We start from the raw sequence: 9,934 nt of genomic DNA on the forward strand, positions 1-9,934 counted from the left end.
GCCTCTTTCTTGATGCTCCCCTGAAGGGCATGATCATTGCGACCTGATCTTCCGAAGGTGATTGAGGAAAAAAGTCAGCTGGAGTTTCCAAGTGGTCACCCACTTCCTCAACCTTCCACGGTGGTGAAGTAGATCTTTCCATGTGATGACATTGGTTTGTGTGTGTGGAATGGGTCCCAGCGGGCGAGAAGGCTGCTCGACATCCTGACACAAAACGACCCCATGTATTTGCAAAAGGCAAGCTCTGTACATGATGGCCCCAGATACTAACTCCTGCCCCATTGGCTTTACCCGCCCTGCAGGGCCAAGTGTACCTACAGCTGATGCTAGCAGTGTGCCGCCTTTTCTGACTTCCTATGAGTTACTCTTAGCATTCAGAGATTGGGCAGTGGAAAAGTCTGACCATTTACGTTCGTTCTTGTTTATGGCCTACATCCCAGGGCCAATCTTTCTCAGTTATATGAGACCTTGCCATTTTGTACTTTTCTGTCAGGCGTTTAGTTTGGAAGGAAAGTGAGCTGCTTTCTAAAAAGACAATTCTTTGAACTTACATGTTGACTAAAGTTTAAAGTTTAAAGAAACGCCTCCTAGTTGAGTGTACGACCCAACTTTGGATTCTGAGAAGAGGCTTATTACAATTGCTTATTTCTCCTCTGAGGAGTTCGATGTATCAACTTCAAGTTGACTTAATGTAATTGCACGGGCTTCATGATTGTTATCCGCACGACCTTCTCTCCAAGTAGAGTTTCATAGGGACATTTTGCTGCCAGTTTTGTTGACCCGGGAAAGATACTTATCATCTGAATGATTGTAGCAAATATGTTAAAATGAATAGCAAAGGTCCGTAGTCTTGCTTCTTTTGGAATAATCCAACTTTAATAACATGCTAACTATATGGAATCTCAAGATTTGGGGAGAGTAAAAAAGGGCATGCGCTTTCTTTTCTTTTTGTACAGCATAGCATCCAGCCAGTAAGTGTCACCCACGAGCACACCATAGGTGCATACCGATCCATGCACCTTTCAGTCTCAGGATTCCTCCAACACACGTTTACTTTTTGACTTATCTGTCCTTGATTGCTGAATAAAACCAAGGCATGGCCATGCCAGTAGAGGGACTACAAGAGCTGAAGTGCCTGGGTCCCTTTGACCTGGGTCTGTCCCACTGTGTGTGGGTAGACAGGGCTTCATCTTTGCAAGGTGGTAGGAGTCGTCATTGGTTAAGCTGCAGGCTTTGCTCTAAGACTCTCTGAACTTGATTCCAGTGAATAAAGGCGGAAGTGGTAAAGAAAGTCAAGCTAGCTCTTACTATACTTATCAATGATGCTAAAATTAATGGCCTTCTTGGCTGATATATTTTACTGTATCTTATTTTGATTCACAGCAGTAGCTGGCCAGTCAATGTATCATGACAATATACTATCCAGTCCCCATATGCTATCCTACCTGGATGCAGATCCTGGTAATTAGCTTAGCAATTGGTAGCTCTTATTGCAGGAAGGGGAGGGAAGACAGAGAAGTAAAACACCAAGAAATGGGTAATACTCTCATAGGTCAGGTGGTGTTGAAGGCAACATAAATCTCCCCTCTTAGATGATAGTATTTACAGTGTTGACTTAGAAACTTGGACTCTCAATCAAGAGTCTAAGAAAGCCTTCTCAGGTGACTACTTCCTATACCCCAAGAAAACCATCTCCAAGTGGAGTTCACCATGTCACTGCTGTCTTGTGGGCTTTCCTGTGAATGTCCTTCCTGAAGGATGCCTTTAGGAGTTACACACTTTCTCTGATGAATAACGGGAAAGACAGGCCACAAGAGGGCGCACTCCAAAGGCTTTTGCTCCTTGTCAGTTAATCTTCTATGGAAAGGCAACCAAGCCTACTCAAGCCCCCGTCTGAAGCTCCCTAATCTTGGTGATTATCAGTTACCTCCTGCTCCCTCTCATTCTCTAGAAGAAGTTAGGATTTTACAGGATGGGAGCAACACAGTTACCTGTAATACATTAAATGAGACAGAAAGAAAGGAAATGGGAATTCTAGCGATCCATGGGAACATTCCGGAGCTCAGTGGAAGGCAGACGAGTGATAAATTTCAAAAGCAAACAAAGCAGAACATGGAGAAATGTGACCGTGAATCATCGGCGCTGCTCATAGGCTCACAGCCCTCTCCTTAACACGGCCGCCTGGGTTGTACCAAAGCCTCGCTGTCTCCCCTCATTTTCCTGCCTACTTTGCCTGCCCTATCAAGGCTTTCCACTAGCGACAGATGGCAAGTGACTTTGACCAGGGAGGAAAGGGCTATCTACCCAACGCCTCGCGGAAGCATGCATTCAGCATCTGGATATGCGTTTGCTTCTGATCAGAGGGTGCAGAGAGAGATGGTGGACAAGATGTGAAAACATCTTCAGAGTGGTTGGTGGCCTCTGAAGGAGGTGTACCGGGGTGGGGGTGGAGAGGCGTCAGGGTGGAAATGCCGTTTCAACGTTAGCAGGACTGGAATAATACCTTCCCAGGCACTTTTCGTGAACACGCGTATTTGTCTTGGCCCCTCTTCTGCTAACAAAATACCCGAGCATGATCTCTGAGCCACAGTGCAGATTCTTCACACTCAACTGGCTCCTGGGTCCAAACTCGAAAGCATGCAAGTTCTCAGCCACTTGAGAAGAAGTTTCCGAAACTCTGAAGACTTTCTTGCCCTTTTAAGAACCCTCAAACCTTTTCTCTCTACATATCTAACCTTGTTTTCATCACCATGTACATGGGAGAGGCAGGGATGACCAATGTTTGTGGCTGAGCATTTACAACTCAGTAATGGATGGTAAGGAGAGAGATGAAGGCTGAAAATTAATCAGGATAGTTTGTGACCAAACCTGTAGCGGTACAGATGAGATCCCCTACAACAGGGCAAAGGAGGAATAACCTTTAAGACCCCGATGACGACTGCCTTTTGCAGAAACCCCTGGCAGCATTCCAAATGTGCAGTTGGTGCTTCCATGAGCACGCAGGCTGAACATGGTGGTTGCGTGTGCCCCTACCATAGCCTATGCCCCGTCTAGGCACAGTGACACACTGATGAGAATGGAAAATGAAAATACTTTTTACAGCAAGGGTTTTCTGCGCCAGGGTGCATTCGAATATGCTCTAGAAACAAGGCTTTTCATATTCACATGAGAGACATAGTGAAGAAGACCCTTATGTGAAAGGGCAGCATACTGGAAGCCGGACCCTGGCGAGGAAAACCACACCAAACCACCAACACACGGTGTGTGCGTATTGCTTATTTAATTGGAACCATTCAGACGCCCACAAGTGTGAGAGGCTGCTGGACTTGGAGATGCGCAGCGGCATTTGGGGTCCTCCTGTGGGGGAAGGAACAACCGAGGGCTTGGAGGCTGAGTCCTTGGCGTGCCTTCATGGCTGAGTTATTAAAAACATCTGAAACATGTTCAATGCAAAGGAGAATGTGCTGCAAACACCCTTTCAGGTGTCATTACTGCCAGCATACACAGACGTTCCTCTGTCCAATCCCTCCCCACCCGGCAACATTTCAAAGGTATTTCCTGTAAGGTACACAATCCATCCCTGGCCGTTTTCTGCAATGCTTTCCTCTCCCTTGGGCATGGGTCCACCCAGCTCACAGAGGTTTAGGTGATGAGATACTGTCACCACATGGGTCTGCGTGGGACTTTCTTAGTGAATTACTCAGGCAGAGCAAGCTGTGATACAAGCCTTGCTCACCAGCCTCGGGAGGAAAAATATAGCACAGAGGATGAGAAGAATGTTCTCAGAGTGCAGGTAATGACAGGCTGGCAAAGCAGCACCTCGGCTTTGGAGGTGCGAGCGCAGGAACGCCGTGCACACCTGTGCAGCCTAACCCTCTACCTGCTCACGAAGCATGATGGGAAGGCTTCCATGTTGGGGTTTTCCAGCACAAGATATTCCAGTCAAATCACCTGAAATTGGTTAGAAATGGACCTTAAACATCTGAGCTCTAGGCAGTCTTCTTTCATTTTCCCAAATCGTCCTGCCTAGAGACTTGACAGCCTGAAGTGTCACTGCAGTGCAGCAGTCACTCCCAGGTAATGTGGAGACATGGGAGCTAGGATAAATGGACTGGTTATCTCTTGCATTTTGCCACCTAGGAAATTCGAGGGTGGTAACAGATCCCTGAAACCTACAGTCCTGATCAATATTAATTCCGTGTCGGCCTCCAGCCATCTCCTCTCCCCACCCCCTTCTGCAATGAAAGCGAATGTCAAAGCAAAGGCGGCACACTGCTCAGAAGTCAGAATACAATAGAACGTGTAAAATGTACCTGCACGTAAGGTAGGCATTAGGAAGCTTGGCTCTTTCTCTTCCCCCTGTGCTCCTGAGCTTTATGGCAACAGCATTTTCATGAGATTGGACCTCGGTTTTATTTTATTTTCCTGGTAAAATTCATGCAGTATACAAATAGCAGTTCCAGAAATGGACACCAGGAGAAGGAGGCGACAGGCATGTCAATTAGTAGGGGAAAATCCAAATGTCAGAAATATGGGGGAGAGAGAAAGCACGCAGGCAGTGGATGCAGACAGGGAACAGAGTCTTTCCGTTCAGATCATGAAACGGAGGCACACGTCGGAGCCTGTGCCTCCCCGCAGTACGCTGGCTATGCCATGCCGTTAATGATCAGCCGAGACTGGCCCGAGAGTGAGTTTACGACGACTCTCTGATCCTAACATAACAGTACCTGACCGCCCGAGCCCCCTCTAATGAGCGCTCTCTTTGTACAATCCTCGCTCAGGAACACTAGATCATTTGCCTTCAAGTACAGCTGCCTGTGAAGAAGGGGTGGGGCTATCTCCTGCCTTGGAAACCTGCTCTCATGAAATGAGGGGCTGTCCTAGAGGCTGTGCGAGGGGCAGCCGGTGGCCTCCCTGGCCCTACAAGTGCAATTTGCATGTGGCTGCCAAGGGCTTCATCAGCTGGGGTTAACCTTCCTTTGCCCTCCCCCCACCCCCAGGCGTCTGATGGTCTCTGGACTTTATTCACAGTTCAATGTGTGCTGGGGGTCAGCACTGTTGTCCATGCGCCTTCACCCTCCACCCCTCCTGCCAGGAGTAGCTGGGAGCACAGCAGAGTCTCTGGGGATGAGTTACCTGCATCTCTGAGCCTCCCTTTCCGGGGGCACTGTCAGATGCTCCATTTTCACACTCTTTCCTAGAAAAACAAAACACACCCTTGTGCCCCTGGCTTCTCTCGTTTAGCAGCTACTGTCTCTGTCTTCAGAGTGACACCCTGTGCCGTTTAGGATTTCAGAAGCTGTCCTGTGTGGAAGCAGAAGGCAAAACAGCAGGTAGCTTGTTAACATTCTCTACGGGGCAGGGCGGATGTGGCCAGGCCAGGAGGGGACCCACACACTCCTCCAGGCCATCATGGAGGCTTTGGTGCCCTTTCCTCTGATCTTGCTAGGACCTGGCACCTCAGAATCTGCTGTTGGTTGCCTTCTAAGATATAAATGATTAAGCACTCTCTGCTTTCTAGAATCTTCCCCTTCAGGTTCTTAACAACAACAGAAAACGCACCATTCTCAGCAAAAGGAAAGATAGGATTCAGATTTTGGGAGAAGAAAAAAAATAGTCATGCTTCCTAGAATAAGACTGCTTCCCCTGTTAACTGCTCCCTGCTTGGTGTTCCACCTAATCATAAACCCAGTCCTATTATTCATTTCAACTCCTGCCAGAGACTGGGGTCACGGTCAGAGAAACTCCCCTCACCATCACCATCTTCCTCGCGGCCAGTGTCCTAGCAAGTTGATACAAAGATGCCCGAGAACCTCCCCTCTCCATATGCAGCCCTACTTGGCCCTTGGCTCAGGGAATTTACCACTATCATAATCACAGTGTGCAGAGTGTGTTAAATTAAGAACAGAATCTACAGTGCGCAGTGCACAGAAAAGCCTGCCTTCTGCTGCAGAGAACTTGAAACGGTGCCTAAAATTTATAGTACCGTAAACATCTCAGGGCCTCGAGTGATAAGTATGGCTGGATTTCCGTTAGCTATAGAAATCCAGGCTGGGAGATCCTCCCAGGGAGTTGCGAGTTCTAAGATGAACTTCCCGAAGATTATTCCCAGATTTGAACACGGATGCATGTACGGTGGACCGTGCGTGTTTGTGGAAAAGAGGGCTGTGTTTCTGTATACCACCGAGTGGTAAAAATGGGAGCCAGGGACTATTTGATGAATCAGAATGAATATCTGATTAATAAACAATGACGGTCTGTTCACCTGCTTCGTACAACAAATGCTGTCATTAATAAAGGTGCAGGCGCTTATGAAAGAGGAGATCAATTACTTTCTAATTTTAGAGTTGGGCTGTCACCGTGTGGCCACTCAATCCGACTGCCAGGAAAATGCAGGGATTTCTTCACGTTAGCAGCAGTTGCTGTCTGAAAAATGTTCTTGATGCTCATGAAGCTACATTCTGAAGAGAGAGAGGCAGAAGTGGAGAGGACTGTGGATACAAAGTGACTCTTAAGTAACGCCTCCATTTATTAAGACGGAGTCAAGTAATTGCCTGCTTTCTGCCAAACACTAGCATATGACTACTGTCATGTGAACCTAGACCTCGGGTGTCCTAAACGAGACCCCCAGGTGGGCAGCCATGGATGAGATGTGAGGGAAGGCTTCTAGGGGAAGTGCCGTTCAACCTTTAGGTGAAACATGATTAAACTTAGCCACTGAGGGTGGCGTGTTGGGTGTGGGGTGGAGTGTTCTGGGTAGAAGGGGCAGCAGGTGTCACGCCTGCAGCTGAAGCAAACGGGAGATTCTCAAGACCTCGAGGAAACACCGTGTTGGTGAGCCACCGAGGACAGGGCACTGGGCAAGAGCTGGTGTTGAAGGCAGGGACGGCGCATGTAGAGCCCAAAGTCTGGGGAAGTTTCTGTGGATGCCGAGAGCACTAGGAAGTCAGGAGAGGACTTTAAAGAGGGAGTGGCATGATCAGATTCACCTTTGCGGAGGATTCCCATAGCCGCTTCATGGAGCAATGACTGGAGAGAGCTCACGGAGGCTAAGTAAAGAAAAGGCTGGGTCAGGAAGCCAAGAGAGAGATGACAAGGTCGTGGAGCCCTACAGGGACCAGAGGTGCTGAGGCTTAGTGACTACCTGCCCAGGGCTGCCCAGGGGGCTAGACTTTCAGTGTGAGATTCGTGTTTCCATAGAGACTAGTTACTAGAACTTACAGTGTTTTCGCTTCCGTTATCCCATTTGATCCTCCCGAGGTCCGGTGTCATTATGTCGGGTCCACTTCATAGAAGGTGGAACTGAGATAAGGCCCTCAGTGAACAACGCAGACCCTCCCCAGACCCCGTTCATTCCAGAGCAAGGGCCCACAAACGTTTCTCCGTGAAGGGCCAGAGAGGAGCTATCTGCGGTTTTGTGAGCCCGTCTGTCACTGCAGCAGCATAGGAAGACCTGGAGACAGCTGTGTCCAGGAGAACTGAGCCTATGGGTTTAAGCTTCGTCTGATTTTCACTCTCACAGAGTATTGTTCTTTTCCCACCATCGGAAGGTCCTCAGCTTGCAGATCTGGCCCGTGGGCTGTCACTGCTGACCCCTGTTGGAGGTGACCTGTAAGGATGACTCATGCACGCCTGGCCTTCGTGAGCAGACGTTGTCACCTGCACTAACCAGTGTCCCCGTTTTCTCTTGTGCTATGTTTTGTCTCCAGGCACAGCCAGGAAGACGCTGCACTTTGAGATTTCCAAGGAGGGCAGTGACCTGTCGGTGGTGGAGCGGGCAGAAGTGTGGCTCTTCCTCAAAGTCCCCAAGGCCAACCGGACCAGGACCAAAGTCACCATCCGCCTCTTCCAACAGCAGAAGCACCCGCAGGGCAGTTTGGATGCCGGGGAGGAGGCCGAGGAAGTGGGCCTAAAGGGCGAGAGGAGTGAACTGTTGATATCGGAAAAGGTGGTGGACGCTCGCAAGAGCACCTGGCACATCTTCCCGGTGTCCAGCAGCATCCAGCGCTTGCTGGACCAGGGCAAGCGCAACCTGGACGTCCGGATTGCCTGTGAGCAGTGCCAGGAGAGCGGCGCCAGCCTGGTGCTCCTGGGCAAGAAGAAGAAGAGAGAAGAGGAGGGAGACGGGAAGAAGAAGGACGGAGGCGACGCGGAGGAGGAGAAGGAGCAGTCGCACAGACCTTTCCTCATGCTGCAGGCTCGCCAGTCCGAAGACCACCCCCACCGCCGGCGCCGGCGGGGCTTGGAGTGTGACGGCAAGGTCAACATCTGCTGTAAGAAACAGTTCTTTGTGAGTTTCAAGGACATTGGCTGGAATGACTGGATCATTGCCCCCTCTGGCTATCATGCCAACTACTGCGAGGGGGAGTGCCCCAGCCACATAGCAGGCACATCGGGGTCCTCGCTGTCCTTCCACTCGACCGTCATCAACCACTATCGCATGCGGGGCCACAGCCCCTTTGCCAACCTCAAGTCGTGCTGTGTGCCCACCAAGCTGAGACCCATGTCCATGCTGTACTATGACGATGGGCAGAACATCATCAAGAAGGACATTCAGAACATGATCGTGGAGGAGTGCGGGTGCTCCTAGACCTACTCGCCGGGGCCAGGGAGTAGAGTTGTCGTAGAAGACAGTGGCAAAGCGAAGATGTGTTTAAGGTTTCTGAGTTCACCAACCAGAGAAAGAGAAATCAAAAAAACTAAAAAACAAAACAAACAAAAAAAACCAACACAAACAGAACAAAAACGAAAACTAAAAACAAAACCTGATGAAACAGATGAAGGAAGATGTGGAAAAAATCCTTAGCCAGGGCTCAGAGGTGAAGCGGTGAAGGAGACAGGGATGGGGAGGGCAAGGGAGAAGGGTGTACCCTTCATTTCTTCCGGAACCAAACTGATGCCCTCAGTTGTTTAAGTGGGGTACTGTCCTCTCCCCTCTCTCGGTTCCTTGGTGAGCCTCCAAAGCAACTTGTCCGGTCTGCAGTAATGGGGACTAGGACAGCCCCAGTAGCATCTGGAAAGCCATGAGTTTGAAAGGGCCAGTGGCAGGCGCTTTCCCACCCAATTACCCAGGTCATAAGGTATGTCTGTGTGACACTCTCTCTGTGTATATTAGCATACACACACATGCACACACAGGCATTTCCACACACCGCATCCACCACATCCCAGTCAAAGAACAATGTTGTGCAGGTGGTCACACTTTCTTTTTCTGCACCACTTTCGCAACAAAACAAAACAAGCCAACACAAAATTGAGAACAAGAATGGGAAGAGTGAAAGATCAAGGAAAAAAGAATACCAAGTTACATTTCGTTAAGGTGCTTATGATCTTAGAACTATGCAACCTAATAGGTTTGAAACTGTTTACCTGAGAGAGAACAAAAAGAGAGACTTTTTTGTATTGGAAGTAACCTGATTAATTTTTATTTTCTTCAAGGAGAGATACTTGAAAGGAATATGTTTGTCCATATTTTTGATCCAAACATTTCTATATTTTGTAAATGTTTTTTTTTTTTTTTTGGTTTTTTTTTTTATTCATTTTGAATGACTGAACAGTCAGAAAGATAGTTTAAAATAACACTCATATTCCTCTATTTCCTTTCGTTCCTAGGAACTACTTTCCCCACATTAATCATAAAAGGTAACATTCTGACTTACCATGTTCCGGGACCTTTTGTCATGGTCATTCTTTTTCTTGCTTGATGCCATAGTTAGGAAGGCTTCTCAACAAGCCTGCAATTTCTGGCAGTGAAATGTTTAAAGTCTCTCCTTCCAGGTTCCATGGTGACACCTGGCCTTCTCCATCACATTAAGGCACTGTCCTCCCGGTTATCAATCACCGTTTCCTCCCTCTTTTCTCTTCCTCCACCTTTGCTTCTTTTGGCTTGACTAGACACAGGATCCCGGCTCTTCCAACTTTGCTTCCCATTAAT

General features: G+C 48.5%; 1 protein-coding gene across 3 annotated transcripts in view; it reads left to right on the forward strand.

Annotated features, from left to right (window-relative positions):
- The window catches only part of INHBA (inhibin subunit beta A), a 21,270-nt gene extending 12,050 nt beyond the window's left edge, over nt 1-9,220 (forward strand). For all 3 annotated transcript variants that reach the window (XM_027769759.1, XM_027769760.1, XM_014585756.2), the window contains exon 3: nt 7,710-9,220. In XM_027769759.1, coding sequence (XP_027625560.1) covers nt 7,710-8,590 — 881 coding nt within the window. In that variant the 3' untranslated portion in view covers nt 8,591-9,220. The remainder of the gene's footprint in view (nt 1-7,709) is intronic.
- Nucleotides 9,221-9,934: the final 714 nt, after the last annotated feature.

This window comes from Tupaia chinensis, unplaced genomic scaffold (assembly GCF_000334495.1).
Source record: "Tupaia chinensis unplaced genomic scaffold, TupChi_1.0 Scaffold000088_1, whole genome shotgun sequence".
NCBI lineage: Eukaryota > Metazoa > Chordata > Mammalia > Scandentia > Tupaiidae > Tupaia > Tupaia belangeri.